Genomic DNA, 21,664 nt, shown 5'->3' on the forward strand with positions numbered 1-21,664 from the left:
CCATATCGGGTCCAATAGTGGACATGCAAGACGTGCTGGAAATCAAAAAAGGACAGGAGGCATGTTCAGAAATAATGAGTTACATGGGTACAGGGAATTAGAATAGCAGGAATTCTGTAGATAAAGATCCAAGACTCCTTCTCCCCTTGCAAAGGTGGCACACATTCATAGGTCTATAAACGCATTACCAGGAAACCTCCATTTCAGGATGAGGTGCTGGTAAATACAAGAGAAGATTAGCTTATGCTTATTATTTAGTTACAAGGGGGAGAAAACTCCCATTTACTGTTGGCCTTGCACTTTAAGAGAGATCATTTGTAATTAAATAAATTGGCAAGTTGAAACACCAGTTTTATAATTGTACCATTCTAGCTTGATCATCAGTACTCTGCCAGCTCTAGAATCATTCTACCTTTCACCAATGGGCACAGCATGGATCACTGGAAATAGCTATTTGTATAGCACTAGGATTTTATTTTGCAGACACTGGTATTTCATCCTTTCCTATTGTTCAACTTTGTACACTTATGCGAGAAGTACTATGGCAGCTTTACCTGGGGTAGCTGAGGACGCCTTTCCTGGATGCTGTACTTGACCCAGGCCATCACTGCATTAAATACTTGCTCCTCACTACGAACATTTAGCTCATCACTGGATATTATATCAATTAACTGATTGGCTGGAAGCAACATGAACTCCTCACTCTCCATCACCTGTGCAAAACCAAAGAAGAAAATTACAGAACCGCCACCAACCTGGCAGTGACTTAAGCTGATCATCGGTGATGCTTGGGAAATGAGTTGATGGATTCCGCCATCATCTTACTAAATAACAGTATGCACCGGATAACTGACACCTAGTCACACGTCAAGTTGGATGTCTTGGCACAAGATGTGAAGGACTTGAAGACTGATATGCCTTGTCCTGGAGGGGTCTCTGCAGAGTATGTTGAAGGGACATGGACAGCGCAGGGAAGCTTGTCAAAAAGTCCTACACCAGTCCCATCTCTGGGCCTATTCGAAGAACATGAGAGAAAAACCCCTGCCCCAAGTTCAAAATGTCCAAGTGCAACTGAATAAAGTAACTCTGAAGATTGTAGAGCTCACCAACAAAGAAAAAAGCCCAGTCTGCCCTTCAGAGAGTCATGAAAACCACAAATTATATTTCAAAACCAGAGAGACAGCAACAAGCACTTGTTCCTTCTTCCACCCCACAAGGAAAAAACCATTTAAAAATTCTTTATGTCCAATATTTTAAAGTAAAATAAACTTCTGTATTAGTTCCTACCTTAATAAATGCATTTTGGCTAAAAAGAGTTCCCAGGAGCAAGCACACAATGGATCACAGTTTTCAAGGGTAACTTTTACATGTGAAAACCAAAATGTCTGCAGAGTGAATTAGAGGATCTGAGTTGATCCCATCTTACTTTCTAATAACAGAATACCACCATTCAAGAAGGAACCTCCCAGGTCAGGAAGCACAAGCTGAAGACAAGCTTCCTAAATCAGTATCTCCTCTGGAACCCCAGACTGAAAACAACTCTCAGAACGCCCAATCGGCTATTCCATTATGTGCCTGTTTATTTTAAATGTGTATTTTTAAAAGGCCTGTGTGTGATTAAACAAAAAAACACACACATACACAAAAAAAAAAGTATGAGTTTATGCTCCATGACTTCTATGCTATAATGTGTTCAGTTTCTTATTTAAAACTTCACACATAGAACAAGATTATGCTTTTTACATTATGCAGAATCAATGGCTAAAATGTTACATGCTCAGTTGAATCCCCTTTTGGCATACATTCTACTTCCTCTTCTAAATTGTTTGTTAAACTGGAAAGGTTGGGTAGTATGGAATCAAACTCATTTAAAAAAGTCTATCTGGGACAAAGAGCATATTAAAAACTGGATTTCTAATTTACTAGGAAACAAAGAAAGGTATGTGGAGAATACTGCCACCATGTTGTAGATAGCAATCTTTCATAATCTGTGGGTGATGTCATCTGATGGCACCAGACTTGACTCTCCAAGCTAGTAGAGCTTTGAGCTCTACTGAGCATGTGAGGGAGTTCCCACACAGACATTGCCTTAGACACCTCCTCAGTCCATGTCAAAGCTGAACAGGTGTGTATTTATTTATTTATAGCTTTTATATACCGACATTAGTGTACAACATCATACCGGTTTACATTAGAACTGCCAGATGGAAAGTACAAAAAACAGAAGCAGGGGCGGGGTAAAAAGGAGGCAACAAGATTTAAAGCCAGGCAGAGTAGAAAATAGAACACAACTAACAAGATAGTACGATGGGCTATAGGGAGAAAACTTTGTACCAAGGTATATACAAATGGATGTTTCAAAGCTTATGAGAAAGCAAAGTGATTGAAGTTCTATTAGGCACACGAGGGCTTGTGTGACTCCAGCTCTTGATGTTGAGGTGATAAGCCAATCGACCAGATATGGAAAAACTTCTCTTGGCATCTGAGGTGGATGGCCACCACTGGAAGACACTTTGTGAAAACTTGGGGGGCTTCAGAGAGTCCAATTGGAAGAACCTTGTGCTAGTAATGCACAGCATCTATTTGGAAACATAGGTAGGGCCAATAGGAAGGGTGAATAGGGATGTGAAAATGTGTGTCCTTCAGGTCCAAGGAACACATCCAGGCTTCCTGCTGGATAAAGGGAAGGATAAAATTCAGTAAGTTCATCTTGAATTTCTTCCATTTCAAACCACATGATTTTTTGGGATCAAGACATAATGGGAATAGGTCACCCATTGCTGTACAAGCTTCTGGACTTCCAAGTGGAATTGTGGAAGTTGGGAGAGGTCCAAAGGAGCACTAAGGTGCAGTACAGTTAAAAGGCGGGAGAAATGTAAGCAGCCATACTGGATGATTTTTAGGCCCCATTAGTTGGTAGTTATCCAGCCCCACGCTGATAGATAGGCTTGAACACTGCCCCCTACCAAGTTGAGCGGTTGGAAATTTGACAGCACTCTACCACGGTTCACTTGAGACTGGTGGCGACAATCCAGCTGATAGGTACGTGGTGGCAGTTGCTGCTGCAGTTGTCTAAGATGACAACAGGGGCAGTCAATAGTGGTGGTAAGGTCACAAAAGTGCCTGGGATAGTAAGGTCGCTTATATGAGAATTAGGTCATCTAGTGGAGGAAGTAGAGATGTAAAGAGGGCCACAAGATGTCCTGGGCACACCACTCTTGTGGCAAGATTGGTAGTATGGGTGCTAGCACTGGCTTCTCCACTTGATGTGGCAGTGAAGAAGCAGAATGCATTGAGGTGATCACCACAGCTGGGTGTATAGACTTCTCCAATGAACCGTGTTTTCTGGTGCTTGGATGAGCCATTTGCTGAATGCTCCGACATGCTGGGTTCTGGATTCTTCGATGTACCATGCATGGACACGGTCTGCACACTGTATGCTGGAGTTTTCTTATTGTTTGGCACCAAAGTCTGGAGTGCTACTGGCACTAATGCAGTTCAATGTTTCTTCAGTGCAGCATGCCTGCATTTAGACTGATGCATACTGGCTTCTCTGGGTCCACTGGTCAATTTAGCCTTACTCGACACAGTCTGAGTAGATTTCCAGAACCTTCCCCCCCAGGAAAAACTTTTTTTTTTGTAACACTGAAAAGTGCTGTTTGGGTTGCTGCAGAGCAGCAGGGCAACACAAAACATCCAAAAGTAAAAAAAAAAAAAAAAAACCAAAAACAAAAAACTTTTAAGCAAAAAGTGAGAAGAGTAGATAGCAGCCTACCAGGGAAGAAAAGACCAGTGAAGATTGGGGCAGAGGAGAGGATACCCAGGAATCATGCTTTACCTGGGGTCGATGGTCAGATTTTCCAAGGGATGGTAAACACCAAAGATATAACAATCATGATTTAGTTATACTAGACAATCTGTACAAAAAGAACTGGGTAAGATGAGAGGGAAAAGAGATGGTACTATATATAAAAAATATTAAAGCAACAGAACAAAGTTTTACAAAGGTAAGGAGGTGGTGAGTTAATGTGGAAAGAGTCTAAATGAGTTTTGAGGGGGGTTCTCTGTGGAGACAGACCATTTGGTGGCACAGAAAAAGCAGAAGGATAACAGCATAATAAGAGTGAAATTGACATACTTTTAGCATTTTTACAGCCTTGGCTAAGGTCAGCATTAAGTTTTGCTTCTGCTTTCTGGACCCAGTTTACAAGAAATCATAGCATATAAGAGTTAAGAGTATTACTCAGTTAGAAAAATGTTATGCTTACAAAGAAACTAACCCACAGATGTGCAGGAGATGACAATCTACTGTACAGCCTCAGAATTTCAGAGCTCCAAGATATCTCATTAATAAGGATTCTATTCACTGGCTGTTGGACATTAAGTGCTTGTTTCAGTAGTTGGTGAATGTCCACACTTTCTGGTGCTTCATGTGAGGAGGCTGAGATGGGGGGGGGAAGGGGGGAGAAGAAGAGTATGGAATGTGGTGTTCCCTTTCTGATAAGGGATTTTTCCTTACAGGGATCCTCTGTTTTCCCCCTTCATAAATGCATGTGATTTGGCCATTTTGAAGCTTATTGACAAAAGACAATTTTGACTTTAGGCATTTTTAGGTTCACCTCAATACCCAGGTCTGTGGGTTCCAGTACAGGTTCAAACAGTTTACTTCTGGGATACCACGCAAACTTTCCCGGTAGAAGTGAGGAGAGTATATGATTGGGTAAGCCTCGGTATTCAATCTCGTGGGAAGGAGATCTCAGCTCAGTGCTGGTACAAGGGACATCCAGCATGAGTGCACGCTTGAGACAGATTACGTGGAGCAACTGCATACTTGTTTTGTCTGTTTGCAGAAGTTTACAATAACTTTACATCTTGGGTAATGCATGATTAGAGCTGTTAGCTGCACATGTAGAAGAAAATGGATAGAGATTTAATTGAAGATACTGACAAAATTGCTTTGAAAGGAGCAGTGCTGTTGCTAGATTTTAATCTGATCTGCAGCAGCATTTTTAGAAATAAAGTATTCAAGGAGGGGAACAAACTGGCATTTCCACACAGCATGGCTTCCTGCCTCTAAATTGGCTATAAAACCTAAGAAAGTGCACAAGAACCTTCTACTCAATTAAAAAAAAAAAAAAAAAACCACCAAACCACCTGGACCAATTTCAACCACACATACAATAAAAAAAAAAAAGTAAAACCAACAGCAGAAATAAAAATACCTACAGTACCCTGAATGTAATATAAATCAAATAAATACATACATAAAGTTAGACATACCATAAAACATAAAAAAAACAAACAAACAAAAAAGAAAACCAAACCCTGGCATAAGTAACTCTGCACTCTAGCCTTGCATAAGGCCCAAAGGACCAAGTTAAGATCCCAAGAAGGAAAATGCTTTGGAAAGATGGCAATGATTCATTCCCTTTAAGAATCTATAAAGGTCTGGATAACCAGCCAAAGACTTCTCCTGAACCTTTCCTCTGTAACAGGCAATAGCATCAATCTGTACCTTCAAAGGAGTTCAAGGCGAGACCCCTTTGAAGATCAAGCTGCAAAAAAGGAAAGAATTAAGGAACTGAAACTCTAAAAAGGGGAAATGCCCACTTCTGCCCACCATTCTTCAAAGACCTTATAGACTCTGGCATAAACCAACAATGTGGATTTCTTCCTTACCCATATAAAGGGTGACCACCACCATTGGAGAACAACTTTTATTCCTTAGCAGTCTCCTTTCATTAGCCAAGCTGCTAGCCAAAAGGAAGCCAGATCATCCATAAACATTGGCCCTCGATATATAAGACCCTGAACGAGACTGAACCAAAGTGGAGCCTCCATTTTTAGTCTCATGAGATCCACATACCAGGGGCATCTAGGCCAATCTGGCACAACCAGGACTATCTGGTGTCTCCTTATCTTTTGAAGGACACAGCCTATCATTGTTCAAAATGGAAACACAAAGAACATCTTGAGGAAGCCAGCATTGAGAAAGAACATCCACCCCCACTGATGCTTTTTTTTCTCTGACCAAAGAACAAGGTGGTCTTGGAATTTCTGCCCAAAGTCATGAGATCCCAAACCAGCTTGACCCACTTGTGAGTTATCAAGGCCAAGGCTGCATCCACAGCTCCCACTTGTTCAGATCCAGAGTATGATTACTCTAAAAATTCTTAGATGTTTTCCATTCCAGTAATGTGAGAGGCTGAGAAAGCCTGCAAGTGAACCTCACCTACCTGAACAAGAAACTGCCCTCCTTCACCACTTTATACACACCACTGCTATTGCATTGTCAGAAAAGACTCACCATTTTCTCCATATACAATGGGCAAAAAACCACCTTAAGGGCTCTTTTTGTCTCTAGTCAGTTGATGGACCATGTCAATTCTACTGCATTCCAGCAAACTTGCAGAGACCTGTCCTGATAATGAACTCCCCAACTGCTTAGGCTGGCATCTATTGTCACAATCCACTCCGGGTTTTCAAGGAAATTCATCTGGAGAGATTCAGAATGGAAAGCCTGGCCTCTGCTGTCAAAGCCTGCCTCTCTCTCAAAATCCTGGAGATTGCACCAGCAAATGAGACAACAGTGCCTGCAGTAAAGGCTGTATGAGGGCACATGCCCAAGGTTGAAGCTATAGAATCCATCATTTGCAGATAGCCCCAGACCCTGGGCAACTTTAACTGGAATAGGAAACAAACTTGCAAAGTAAGTTTGGCAATCCTTTTCACTGTCGTAAAAACCTTAGCCTTCTGTGGTGGAAGCATGCCCCCAAGTACTCCTGGGCCTCAGATGAAACCATTTTACTTTTAGCAAAAAGTTTTCTATCCAGCCCTATTGTAATTGAATCACTCTGGCCATAGACTCATGGGACTCCTCTTCTGACTTTGCTCAGATTAGCCAGTCATCATTGGAACTGTTTGACACTGGTAATCACCCCCAAGAAGTGCAAACCTGAGAAACTTCTGATGTGACCAAATGGGAATATGAGGATAAGCCTTGGAAAGATCCAGCAAGGTAAAATTCTCTCTCACTGCTATGATTACAGACCAAAGAGTTTCCATGCAGAAATGAGGAACCTGGAGGAGAAGAGGAAGCGGTTGCAGTGCCTGGAGGCCCTCGGTACCAGTGCTGACTAAGCTAAGAGAAAAAAGACCTGACTCCTGACTGAGGTGCGACGAGGCTCGGACCGGGTAGGCGACGCCCCCAGTGACATCATCGGTACTCGCCCCCAGGAACTGTATAAAATCAAGCCCCAGCGGTGCTGCGATCGAGGAGAGGAGGAAGCGGTTGCAGTGCCTGGAGGCCCTCGGTACCAGTGCTGACTAAGCTAAGAGAAAAAAGACCTGACCGAGGTGCGACGAGGCTCGGACCGGGTAGGCGACGCCCCCAGTGACGTCATCGGTACTCGCCCCCAGGAACTGTATAAAATCAAGCCCCAGCGGCGCGCAGCCGAAGCCCCGCGCCAAAGGGGCACGCCCCTGGGTAATTTTCTTTTTTCCTCTTTTTTAATATGGGAAGAAAACGCAAGTCTAAAAACTATACCTCGTCGCCAGTTACTCCAACACAGAGAAGGATTGGACCCATGTACTCCCATTTAATACACATTGGTGAGTCCATTGTTAGGGACAATTTAGAAGTTAGTTCCCTACTGGGAGTTAGCTTAAGTCCCAGGTCCTCGCAACCTCCAGAACAACCACAGGAAGGTATTAATGAAGTGAATGTAATTATAGATCCCTCTAATTATCCCCCCAAATATTCCAGAGGGGGAGAATATTGCCGAGGGGAATATAAATCCTATTGTGAATAATATGGAAAACGTGACCACCACTAATATTAGGAAAGTTAAATGTCCAGCTGTGATTTTTGATGCAGTTAATGAAGAGAAAAACACAGAAGTGGAACTAGTGAATGTATCCTTATTAGATTTATGGAAATTGAATGTTAAAATCGATAAGAAATTATCTAGTTCTATTTCCAAAATCCACACTTTCTCGGTTGAGACGAGACAGAAGTTTGTGGATTTGGAAAGTAGAACAAATAAAATTGAACAAGTGGTGATGAACCTGAATCCATCAGTTAATTTGCAAGCTTCAAATTTAGCCTTCATTAAGGATAGTATCATTCAGCATAATAGGATTGAGATATTGGAAAATGAAATTCGCTCTTCCTACCTTAGGTTATTGAATTTTCCTATATCAAGATTAATGTCGCCTTTTGAGTTATATAAGAAATATGCTGTTGAGATACTATCCTTTGATACTGAGAAAATCCCATTGATTTCGAAGATATATTATCTACCTAAAAGGAAAACATTGTCAACACAATCAGGGGGTATAGATATATTGGATAGTCCGGGAGTCTCGACTTTTTTAGAGGACTCAATGGACAACATTTTATCAAGAGCAACATTGCTTATACAATTTTCCTTAAAACAAGAGAAGGACCAATTTTTTTCTAAATATTTCCAAGTGAAAGATATGAATTTCTGTGGACAAAAAATTCAGGTCTTTCCTGACGTGTCGAGGGCAACCCAGGCACGTAGAAAACAGTTTTTGGTACATTTAGAACGTTTCCTAAGGGATAAGACTCCGATACATGACTGAAATGTGTTGTTTTGGTATTAGGTTGCTAAATAGATATGGGCACGACCAATATGCTTCCTTCTCCCCTCCTAGATGTGGGCTAGATATCCTGAAATGATTTTTTTTTTCAAATGGAAGTTATGTTGTATTTTCTTCGGATTTCTTATGTTATTTCGATGTATTCGATTTAATAATTCAATAAAAAATTTAAATTAAAAAAAAAAAATGAGGAACCTGCAGAGCCTTGTTTACTCACTTGAGATCCAGAACTGGATGAAACATGCCTTCCTTCTTGGGGACCATAAAATAAATGGAACACCTTTCTTGACCACATTGCTCTTTTGGCACTGGAACCATTGCCGCTAAGTGAAGCAGGTGGTCTATGCCAACTTTACAGCCTCTCTTTTTTCCCATAAAAGTAACAAAGATTCCATGAAAGTATCTTTCACCTGGCAAGAAAATTAAGGTGTAGCCATTCTTTATGACTGAAAGGATCCACTGGTCTAACGTGATTTGGGCCCTCTCCCTTAGAGGTGCTTCCAACAAAGCTGGTTTCAAATGATTGAAACCATCCTCCCACCTTAAAAGAACTTTCAAGGTGCCCTCTCTGTGCAGGGGCTGACTTTCCTGGATACCGTAGTAATGCCTCATCTTTAAACCTGGTCTTTTAGGACCCCTTTGAGAAATTCTTGACTTACCTTTAGGCAATCTGAGGGCTTTATTATCCCCATAATGCTGCACTAGCTTTTCTAAATCCTCACCGAAGCAGCTTTCCTTTAAAGGGCAACTTGCTTAGATGTGATTTGGAATCTGTGTCTGTGGAACAGTTTTGCAACCACAATAGGCATCTAGCTGCCACAGACATCTCCACAGGAGAGGTATGAAGGAGCTCATACAAAGCGCCAGCAAAGACTATACCTGCTTCCAGTTGCTCCGCCTCTTTCAAACAAACAAGCTCTCCTGTTTGGTTCCTACTGGAATCTGCTGAACAGCACAAACAAGCCCTGGACATGAAGCTACTATAGATCTCCACCTGCAAGGCAAGAGCAGCCACCTCAAAAGGATTGCTTTAGGACCACCTCTATCCATATGTCCTGTGAATCTTTCAGATCCACATGTCCTGCCATTAAAATGGTAGGCTATTGTCATAGCTGAAACTAATTCAAAATAACTGAACCTCGTGAATAATTCTCATAAATTTCACTGCAACATGTCCATCTACAAAATTCTCTTAAATTATGTAAAAGTGAAAGGTGGTTTCATATGCTCTTGCGGCAGGAACCATCCAGGTTATCCCGTCCTTTGAATCTAATCATTAACACACCAACCTTCCACCTCTTTTTTTTTTTAAAGTTATGTCAAATGCTATGAAATTTATAAATTATCAAAGTGCACTTATAACGTGATGTGTTATTCCTTCAATTTAAAATGTGCCCTATGCAGCTTTGTGTATACGTCAAGACCGCCCAAACCATTACTTAGCTGCAATTAAATATCGTCTTTCTCCAATACTTCATTGAACCCGACTTGCGCAAGTTTTGAATGACATCCTTCTTCAGGAGTGGGTATATCTGTCACTCATTCAAGTCTGACTACCCAAACTTGTTTCTTTTATTTCTTATTCAAATTTTCATGCAGCAAAACCTCCTCACCAGTGTATTTATTGAATGGCAGTTTAACTACCCACCATGTTTCTCCTCAATTTAAAGTCACCTGGGAATAGCTGGGAAACCAATCAGAACGCAGCAATTCAAATTAAAGACATCCAATCAAGTTCTTCGTTCAACTTATAGTGTTGTTCAGACATCAATTTGTGATCCAGAACTGTTCACAGTAATTCAGGATAGCAGATCGATCTCCATCACTCTTTGGAAGATGATCAATCACTGTCCAATGTAACTGCTCAAACCCATGATGAGCTTCTAAACAGTGTGCAACGATGGGCGCTGTCATATTCTCAGTGTTCAATCTCTAACGATAGTCTATGATTCTACGCTTTACTGTTCTACTCGTACGGCCAACATATCTTAGGGCACAGACACAGTATGATGTATACAACATTATCAGATGTACAGTCTGTGTCACACTTCCTTCTGATGACATCTCGTAACAGGATCCGTCCAGTTCCCACCTTCAATAGTGTATTCACACACGGTGCACAGACCACATTTGCTGTGGGTTCCCTCTGGTCGGCATGTGGTCTCAACCCAGAATGGAAAAGCTGGTCTCTGATATTTCTTCCCCTACTGGTTGCTCTTGAAAGATCTCATGCAAGGCCAAAATATGCCAATGTTTTTTTAATGGATGCAATAATCGATCCTGTATATGTACTGTAGGGTAAAACATACCAGTCTGTCATATTCCTTTTGGAGTTTCTATTGTAATAGAGAACGATCACTGTATTTGGCTCGTTTGTAAGACTGTTTCACAGCTTTTTTGGGGTACCCCCTAGACAAAAATGTTGATTGTTTTTCAAATTCAGCCATGGTGGAACAAATACATCTTATTCGGAAAAACTGCGATACTGGCAAACCCTTTTTAAAAGTCATAGGGTGATGACTTTCATAACGTAGTAAGGTGTTCCGGTCCGTGTCTTTAACGGTTTACCGTAGTTGAGATAGTATTACTGTATAACTTCCAAACAGGAGGGCTCCTTTAAAGGGCATTCTCGTGAGTTTAGTCTTGGAAGTCACGTCGGCTGACCAACTTCGGAGCCACAGTTGCCTTCTGGCTGCCACTACAGATGAGACGCCCCTGGCTGAGGTATGTACCAGGTCAGAGGTCGCATCCATGAGGAAGGATACCACTGGTTCTAGTGCTTCAACAGGCGTGGTGGCATTCCTGGTCATGGATAAGCAGGCGCGAGTGCACCACGGCACAGCAGGCAGCAATCTGTAGTGACATAGCTGATACGTTAAATGAGTGTTTAAGGATGGATTCCAGACGTCTGTCCTGGGCATCCTTGAGTGCCGCTCCTCCCTCAACTAGGATAGTAGTGTGCTTTATGACCGCGCAGACTATGGCGTCCACTTTGGGGAATGCCAGGTGATCTTTGGCTGAGTGTGACAGTGGGTAGATGGCTTCTATGGCCCGTCTGCCTTTGAAACTGGCCTCTGGGACATCCCATTCCAGGTAGATCAGCTGTTGTACGGCTTGCAGCAGAAGGAAATGGCGGGAGGCCTGACGGAGTCCCTCTAGGAGAAGGTTAGTCTTCGGTTCCCCTGTGGCACCAGTGCCCAGGATAGCGAGCTCCTTCAAGCTGTGAGCCACGAGATCTGATGGTTCGTCTTTGGAGAAAAAATGCCTCATGGTTCAGTAAGGTTCCGTTCCTGGAGGGATTTCCCCTTCCTCCAGGGATTCTTGATCCTTGTCCGAGGTATACGTGTCCCCTATGGTGAGGCTTCTGGCCGGTAGAGGCATGTTTCTGGGGGCCTAGAGAGCCCTGGGAGATTAGGGTCCTCTAAGGGAGGCTGTTGTGTCATCGTTGGCACCAGCTGCATGTGGACGAAGGTGTGAAGACCTTTAAAAAAAAATTCTACCTAGGAAAAGGATCCTGGGTCTAAATTGAAAGCCGCTGCGTCTCCATGGAGTTCCGTTTGGGGGAGGCTCGCACTGGGGGTGGAGAGGTCCGGTGTACTATCGGTGGATCCGGATTCATGTACTGCCTGTGGAGGGCCTTGACCTGGTTCACCCAGAGCCTCCTCGCACCATCGGCACAGGGTCGTGGCCTCTTCGTGCTGAGCAGTTCTTATGTGGCAGGCTGGTCAGAGGATTTGTGCTTTGATCTTCTTGGCCGGTAGTGCCATGGTTTGTGCCCGTAGGGTAGCAGAAAACCCTGTATAAGGCGCGCGCCGGGAGGCTTAGCTATGCGCTCTGGGTGCGCCGAAGATGTGCGCGCCACTGTGTGCACGGACTGAGCTTATGCGCCCGGCACCATTGAGCGTGCGGCTGTGCGCCCGGCCCCCACGTGCACATCGCTGTACGCACGGCACTTATGCGCGCATCAATGTGCGCACAAGTTGTGCGCCCAGCTCGTCTCTGTGCGCACAGCTCAGTTAGGTGGACAGGACAACAATCAAGGGGGAAATGGCGTCTGCGACCACGCAAGCAATATGGCGACCACCTCTGAGGGTCTCCACGTGGGAGGACCCTCTGATAAGAAAGGGGGCTAGCCCGGGCGGGGCTGATCAACCCGACAGCAGACGCCAACTGGTGATCTATGCGGCTTTCCGAGCCTCAGAGACTGGAGACTTAGAAAGTTTTCTACTTTATCTTGTCTTGGCGTTTCCCGGTTTCATTCCAGGCGGTCTCCGGCTGCTGGGGGAGAGGGAAGAGTACCTTCACCGCCGCGCTCAGTGTTGCACCTGCTGCCTCTCAGCCACTCCCGTTGCCGGGGGCTAAGTCCATGCTGGGAACCGGCTGCCGGACAGAGGCCTACCTCTGAGGGATCACAGAAATCACCTCAGGAATTCTCAACTGGAGGAGGGACCTGTAGGTATCACTGCAGGAGAGCGGGGCTCGTCTGTAGAGGTAAGATTTCTTGTTTGGAATTTTCTTTGGTTTGAATACTCTAACGCTGTGCAAGTGTGTATAGAGTCCCGAACTGCTTTGGAGATGGAGAAATACTGGAGAGCAGAGCTTCCTGCAGGGGTATATGTACTGGTGGTGACATCAGATTGAAATCTGTCTCCAACTGCTATCAGGAGCACACTATACCCCATTGGTCCTGAGTCCATCTACTACACGCTAGGAAATTAAGTGCTTTTATGTGCAAATATCAAAAGAAAAATACAGAGGTAGCACACTGATTTTTATATGATGAAGTGGTTCTGATGATTATATAGACATACCTATACATGTTTTATTCATGAATGGTAGGCAATCCAGAAACAGAACATATGAGAAGGGAGATACTAGCCTTGTGCTTACAAATGGGAAAAATGTTTCTGATGTTATAGTAGGGGGATCACATGATCACCTAATGGTGTGGATCAGTATTAAGACACTGGCAATAGTAGTACATTCAAAGGTAAGGGTCCTGATCTTCAGGAAGACAACTAAGATTGTGGCAGAGGGAGTATCTCATTAACTAATGGGATAAGTTAGGGGAAGAACAAAAGCAGCAGGCAAATCTAAAAGGGGATACTATTAAAAGGACAGCACTTTTGTTAGGAAAGTAAACAGGAAAAAAAAAAACAGAGGTCACTATAATTTTCTATCTTAGCACCTGAAAAAGGTAAGGAAAAAAAAAGGTTAAGCATTCATGAACTACAATAGATGACAAAGGAAGACAGGCAACAATATCTGGAAAAGTAGTCAAGATCAAAGGCACAAACAGAACGAAAAAAATACTAAAAATATCAGAAGAGCAGGGCAAGACTTTTTTTTAAAATTATATATTACTTAATAGGAAGAAGTGCAGAAGTGGGAGTGTAAGATTCAGAGGTGAAGATGTGGGAGGAATATGTAGAGGATGACAAGGAAAAATCAGAATTGCTTAAACATTTCTGCTCAGTGTTTACAGAGTAAGGACTTGGAATAGGGTCACAGAAATCTGCCACAAACAGGACTGTAAGTGAAATAGACCAATCAATTTTTCAAATTAGATCATTTTGCAATGGGGCCAGATAGATTATATCAAAGCTCCACTGGTCGACTTTTTCAACACTTTAGAATCAGGAGTAGTTCAAAGACTGGAGACAGAAGAATGTGCTTCTTCACAAAAGTAGAGGTAAGAAGAACTACAGGCTGGTTAGTCTGACATCAGTTGTGAGTAATTATATAAAAGTGCTGCTAAAACAGTGGATAAAGGCAGTTTCTGAATTAGTTGAACAAGGCTATCAAATAATTTAATACTGTGAAACTGGCCAGCTTTTTAAAATTACGCAGAAGACCCTTTGGACTTTTTTTTTTTTTTTTTTTTTTTTTTTTTAATTAACACCAAATATTCAAAAGCTGTGTTCATCCCATCAAGCTCATATATCTCATTAAAGAGGTAAATTGAATAACACAATAACTTTGTTTTATTATTGTTACTTATAAATTATAACATTAATCTTGGAATATTATATATTTTTAATATAAATGAAAGGTTTTCACAAGATAAAAATGTTTTACTACACAACCTATTATGTATATATATTTAAGGAAACATACATAAATTGTCGAAATACATTTCATTCGTTTAACCTTTAACCTCTGGTTTGCTAGTAGACTGAATTACTGTGTCCCGAAATTATGTTTGTCTAAAAAGTGTGTCACCAACATGAAAAGTTTGGAAAGCTCTGCTCTAGAGCTTTCTACACCTATACTGCTCAGGACACTAGTTAATCATTTGTATACATCCAGTACTGCCTAATAAAGCTAGAAAAGGAAGCAGAGTATACATTCTCTCTAAGTGATAAGCAGTATATAAACAGGTCTAGTAGCTGTCCGATGACAAAGTTAGCCAGATGATGGACATACCCTAAATTTGCATTCTGCTATCACTGGGTGGGCAGTTAACTTGTGTAAAGAAGAAATATGACCTGACAACTGAGTAGAGAGATGTTACATATCCCAGTTATTTTTAGACTACCACCACCCAACTGAAATAAAGACCGGACCTGCTCTCTGCCTGGAAATGGTGTAATGGATGGTCATTCTCCGAGAGAAGAACCAAGGTTATAAGGCATAACGCCGGAAGCACATACAACACTGAAGAACAAGCCACTAAACAGAAGATCAGACTTATGCTAAACACCCAGACTGAGCAAAAATGAATAAAACTGATGAGAAGATCAGAAATAAAAATTCTGACTTCTAGCAGATAACATGATATGGTGTATCAGGGAAGAAAATAGTGACTTTTCACTGTTCAATTAGCCCATAGCCCTCCTCATTTCATCAAACCACTTACCTCTTGAAAGTTGTGCTGGGTAAACTTATCAGCTATCCGCAGCAGCTCACGACAGGAATGTGTGTCCGCAAAGGCCCGGATCCCAAGGCAATTTGAAGGGTCCAGTTGTCTTTTCAAGAATTCACAGCAGGCCTCCTGGATCTCAGCCAGCTGGAGGAGGCAGGCGGCTGGCAGCAGGGTCTGTACGTTGCCCTCTTCCACTGTAATTTGGGAGGTATATGCAAAGTCAATTAGGAGTTCCATGGCCCGTTCGTCAATGTCCCGGATCACCACTTCTGTCTGGCGGCTCTCAGCCAGCTCCCCTGTGAACATAGCCCTGAAATATGGGCTGCAGGCTGACAGGATCACTCGGTGGGCATAGATCTTCTTGGCCCCTACCACCAATACCACATCACACAGTTCCCGGTGTTTCCGCAGAAGATTGATAACCTCCAGGGTCTGCCGTGGGTGCTTGTCGGAGATGTAGGGCATGCGAGCAGGCTGTGGCACCCCTTCTGGCAGTTTGTTTGGGTCTCCTAGAGTGCAACGGCTCGTCACATCCATACCAGTCTCTCCAGGTCGCATGTTGGTACACCTGGGAAGTGAGGGGTAAAACAAATATTAAACTAGGGAAGGGGAACGTTCAGACGAGTCGCTAACATTCAGTAGTTATCTGGAGTTCTAGGTCAAAGTACCATAAAAATAATAAGAGGAGGTAATGCTAGGAACAACCTCTGAAAACCTGCATTCGAGTCTGGCACAGGTCACGAGTGAAAAGTGATTGGTTGGTCTCAAATGATTTCTTGCAATGATGTCACAACTTACTCTATGATGTCAAGCATCACATTATTCACATGGAGTGAGACCCATATTTTTAAGGTCTGAACTTCCTCCTCACCTTCAAGTCCAGTATTATAAATAATTTATGAACATCCAAACTGCTCTGGTGGAAAATTATCCTAATTTATTTAATATCTTGTATTCGGCAATTCCTCTAAGTTCAGTGCAGATTATACTAATACACTCATAATTTAAACAAACATAAAACATTATATAAAATACACTTAAAACATCTTAAAAACAATACTGTTCTCTTTTATCACATTTCACATGCTATACTGTCTTTTCACACTCCTTCCCCAAATGCTTGTCTAAACATTTCCGCCTTCAATAATTTTCTGAATTTCAGATAATCCCATTTCTGACACCACCAATTGGAGATCATTCTATAGTACTGGTGCTGCAATTGAAAAGTGTTCCATTTTATGGAAAATTCAATTAAGCTTTAGTTTTGCATAAAACTTCATCCAAATTGCACTGTAAAACATTTACTGACAAAGAGCAGGATGCCACTAGTGACCAGCAGGGTAGAATTATGGCTTTAATTCTTTAGATTCTAGCACACACAGAGAAGCAATGGGAAGATTATTAACATGGCTGAAAAACCATTAGAAATCTCTAGGCATCAGCCAAGTAGGGATGAACTTCAGTTCTTGAGTGCCGCAAGGAAGTCTGGTTTTGAGGACAACCAATTTATGCGAATAAATGTGGAATTAAATATCTCAAAGACATTATGGAAATCCTGAAAATCAGCCCTGCATGCAGAACAGAGGACCAGAATTCACCATCTCTGGACCAGGGAGGAACAAACTGACATCTGCCCCATATTGCTTTTTACCTTCTCTCTCTCCCCATAGTGGCCCCTCTTCTTTCTTTCCTCCCCTCCCCCAATCTCTCTCCTCAATATAGCTCCTCCCCCCCCAAATGCAAGTTCTTTTTTCCTTCCTTACCCCCCCCCCCCAACCAATCTCTGCAGAAAATCAGAAATTAATATTACTACTACCAAGTGGACTCTCCAGAACAGAATACCCTAGGCGGGTGTCTGGACTGATCCATGGTACTACAGGAACGAAAATTAGCAGGTAAGAACCAAATTTTCCCTTTCCCTGTACGTACCCGGATCAGTCCAGACCGCTGGGATGTACCCAAGCTTCCCTAAATGGGGTGGGACCTGGTGATTCCTGCTCGAAGTACACTGCTGCCAAAACAATCTACATCCAGGGCTTGGACGTCCAAATGGTAATGCTTAGCAAAAGTGTGTAAGGATTTCCAAGTAGCTGCTCAGCAAATCTCCTGCGGCGAAACACATTGGCTTTCTGCCCAAGATGCCACTTGAGATCTGATCGAATGAGCTTTCAGACCATCCGGCACCAGCCGCCCGTAACATATGTATGCCGAAGTAATAGCTTCTTTCAGCAATCGGGCAATAGTAGCTTTTGATACCTTATGCCCCTTTTTAGGGTCACTCCATAAGACAAAAAGATGGTCCGACAACCGAAAATCATTAGTCACCTCCAAATACCAAAGGAGAACCCGCCTGACATCCAATTTCCTCAAGTCGTGAGCCTGAGGGGAATCACGATCTAAATCTGAGAAAGGCGGCAACTCCACTGACCGATTCAAGTGGAACGCTGACACTACTTTTGGTGGACAAGAAGGTACCATTCAGAGCAACAACCCCAGAGTCCAAAATCTGCAGGAACAGATTCCGGCAGGATAAAGCTTGAATCTCAGATATTTGTCTGGCTGAACAGATAGCCACGAGGAAAACAGCCTTAAGCGTTAAGCCCTTTAATGTAGCTCGTTTGAAAGGTTCAAAAGGAAGACCGCACAATCCACGGAAAACCAGATTCAAATTCCAAGGACACACTAGACGAACCGGGGGGGGGGGGGGGGGGGGGCGGCTTGAGATGCTTGGCACCCTTCAGAAAACGTGCCACATCAGGATGTGCCGCTAGGGATGTTTCATCAAACCTTCCCCCCTAAACAGCCCAGAGCCGCGACTTGAACCTGGAGCGAGCTGTACGCCAATCCTTTCTTCAATCCTTCCTGTAAAGCGGCGAAAATATGCACAATAGTGGTTCGCCGCAAGGAAACCTTCAACCCGCTATACCATGAATCGAAAACCTTCCAAACCCAAACATAAGTGAGCGAAGTAGAAATCTTTCATGCCCGTAGAAGGATGGAGATGACTGAATCCGGGTAACCCTTCTTTCTCAACTGTCTCCTTTCATAAGCCAAGCCGCCCGATCGAAAAATACTGGACCCCACCGCCAAGTTGATCAGGTCTGCAAACCACGGCCTCTGTGGCTATTCCGGAGCTACGAGAATGACCGATCCTGGGTGGGCCTCTATCCTTCTTAGAATTTTGCCCACTAACGGCCAGGGGGGAAACGTAGAGTAAAATGTTGTGGGGCCATGGAAGGACCAGGGCATCCACTCCTTCCGCCCCGTGCTCCCTTCTGCGACTGAAGAAACGAGCCGACTTTGCGTTCCGCCGAATTGCCATGAAGTCCAGATGGGGCAATCCCCACTGGTGAATCAAGAGCTGTTTCATGTCGGATAGCTCCCACTCTCCAGGGTCTAATTGTTGGCGACTGAGAAAATCCGCCTGCATGTTGTCCATGCCAGCTATGTGTGAAGCTGCCAATCTGACCAGATTGCATTCCATCCATACCATCAGCTTGTCTGCCTCCCCGGATACCAGCTGACTTCTTGTTCCCCCTTGGCGATTGATATACGCCACCGTTGTCACGTTGTCTGACAGAATCCGGACTGCCTGATGCCGGACGAGAGGGAGAAAATTGCACAGAGCCAGACGGACCGCTCTCGTTTTCAATTGATTGATGGACCACTTTGCCTCCCGACACGTCCACTGACCTTGTGCCGACTGCGATTGGCAAACTGTCCCCCAACCGGAGAGGCTGGCATCCATAGTCACAATCACCCACTGAGGGTCTTCAAGGTCCACTCTGCGACACAAATGTTTCGGAACTAACCACCATCCGAGACTGGCTCTGGCTGGGACAAGGAGTGGTAAGGGTAACTGGAACTCTTCTGACTTGGGATCCCAAGCGGGAAAGTAATGCTCTCTGCAAAGGCCTCATATGAGCGAAGGCCTAGGGGACCAACTCCAGAGTAGACCCCATAGAACCAAGAACTTGTAAGTAGTCCCATACCTTGGGCATTGGGAGGGCCAATAGCAATCGTCAGCTTATCTATCCACTCCTGTAGGAGAAAAACCTTGCCTACAGTCGTGTTGAATCGGGCTCCCAAGAAATCCAATACCTGGGACAGGACCAACTGGCTCTTGGAGAAATTGACGAGCGAGAGGACGATGCAAGACTGATTGAACCACCATCTTGCAAAGTTCTTCTGACTTCGCCAGTCGTCCAAATAGGGATGAACCAAGATCCCCTCCCTCCTGAGAGCCGCTGCCACTACCTCCACCACCTTGGTGAAGACATGCAGAGCTGTCGCCAAACCGAAAGGAAGCACTTGGAACTGGTATCGCTCACCCAAGACCATGAACCGCAGAAACCTCTGATTATGATCTCTCTTGATTCCTGTGTGAAGATAAGACTCAGTCAGATCCAATGAGGCCAAAAATTTGCCTTTGTGGATGGCCACAATGACTGACCTCAAAGTCTCCATGCGAAAGCGAGGTACCCAAAGCGCCCTGTTGACTTTCTTCAAGTCCAATATTGGATGGAAGGAGCCCTCCTTCTTGGGGGACCATGAAATAAACAGAGAACCTGCCGGTCCGGCATTTGGTCGACGGAACTGGAACAAGCGCTCCCAGAGCTTTCAATCGACACCATCTACTGTTTTGCCCGAGATCCACAAAGAGGTCTCGGAGCGGGCGAGCAAAATCCAAAGTGTAACAGTGTTCTATGATGTTTAGAACCCACTGATCTGAAGTGATCTTGACCCATTCCTCACAAAACAGAGAGAGACGACCTATCTCCGGAATGGAGAAGTGGGCCAGCTCACCTTCATTGGGTAGACTTGCTGCCGGAGAATCCTTGGGAGGTCCCGTTGCGAGCCGGCCACAAAAGGAATGAGCCCAAGCCTGGGACCTCGTGGACAGCTGCCGAGGAGCAAAAGGACGAAGCTCTGCCTGGATGATAACGGTGCTGCCCCCGAAAATGACCCCGAGATGAATCGAAGGTCCAGGCTTGTCCTCTGGAAGCTTGTACACTTTGTCCCCTAAGGACTTAATAAGATGTTCCAGATCATCGCCAAATAAAAGCTTTCCTTTGAATGGGAAAGAACCCAACTGAGACTTGGAGGAGACATCAGCGGACCAATTTTGGAGCCAAAGAAGCCTCCTGGCCGCCAAGGACATCATGCACGTTAAGGTAAGGAGGAGATCATACAAAGCTTTTGCGGTATAAGCCACTGCCGCCTCCATACGCTCAGCCTCTGCCGGGGGGAAGTTCCTAAGCAACTGTTGCACCATCTAAGGGTTGCTCTCTGCATGAGACTACTGCAGACAGCTGCTCTGACACAGAGCGCTGACACCTCAAAAATCCTTTTGAGAAGAACCTCCAGCTTCCTATCCTGGAGATCTTTAAGCGCAGCCGCTCCTGGTCCTGGGATAGTTGTGTGCTTGGCGATTGCTGAAACGGCTGTGTCCACCTTAGGAATCTTAAAGAAGATCTAACGACTCCTCCGAAAGCAGATAAAGCTTTTCCATTGCCCTACTGACCCGCAGACTGGCCTCTGGTGCGTCCCATTCCCGGGTCATAAGCTGTAAGAGCATCGGGTGAAAAGGAAAGGTTCTAGGGGGAGCCCGAAGACCCGACAAAACAGGATTCCCCGTGGAAGGCTCAGCCACTGGCTGCAGAGCCTGAATATCTAGTTCCGACAGCACATGAGGAATCAAAGGGTCCAGCTCCTCCCTGCGAAAAATCTGAGCACCCGCGGATCATCCCCTTCAACCGGAGCGGATTTATCAATGTCATCGGTCGTGTCCGCATTGGGAGGATCTTGGGATGCGAGATCTGGGGGGTCAGCGAGTGGACCCTACTGCCACATCCGGAGTCGCCCGAACCACTCGGACTCTAGGCGTGTCTGGACCTTTGGCAGGCCTAAGGACCTTCGCTGGAGGAGGCTCCTGTAAATTTAAATCAGCTTCTGCCTCCATATAGGCTTTATGTAACAAAAGCACAAATTGGGAGGAAAAATGATGTTGCCTCTAAGACACCCACTCCCCCCCCCCCCCCCCGGCAGAAAACCTGGGTGTTTTGGGGGGGGGGGAGGGGAGTCAGGCACCAGATTCTGAGGCCTCTCAGGGCTCAAATTTGGTGGCGAGAGCTGAGGTGGGAATTCCCCTCCCCCCCGAGCCTTGCAGTGCAT

General features: G+C 44.3%; 1 protein-coding gene across 8 annotated transcripts in view; it reads right to left on the minus strand.

Moving 5' to 3' along the window:
* KLHL20 (kelch like family member 20) overlaps positions 1-21,664 on the minus strand; it is a 139,721-nt gene that overhangs the window by 93,813 nt on the left and 24,244 nt on the right. For all 8 annotated transcript variants that reach the window (XR_003859083.1, XR_003859082.1, XM_029618963.1 and 5 more), the window contains 2 exons: positions 15,485-16,058; positions 555-713 (listed from right to left, as the gene is read on the minus strand). Coding sequence is in view for 6 of the 8 variants with exons in the window: in XM_029618963.1 (XP_029474823.1) it covers positions 555-713; positions 15,485-16,058 (733 nt within the window). In the remaining 2 variants the exon portion in view is untranslated. The remainder of the gene's footprint in view (positions 1-554; positions 714-15,484; positions 16,059-21,664) is intronic.

Source organism: Rhinatrema bivittatum, chromosome 10, assembly GCF_901001135.1.
Source record: "Rhinatrema bivittatum chromosome 10, aRhiBiv1.1, whole genome shotgun sequence".
NCBI classification, from domain to species: Eukaryota; Metazoa; Chordata; class Amphibia; order Gymnophiona; family Rhinatrematidae; genus Rhinatrema; species Rhinatrema bivittatum.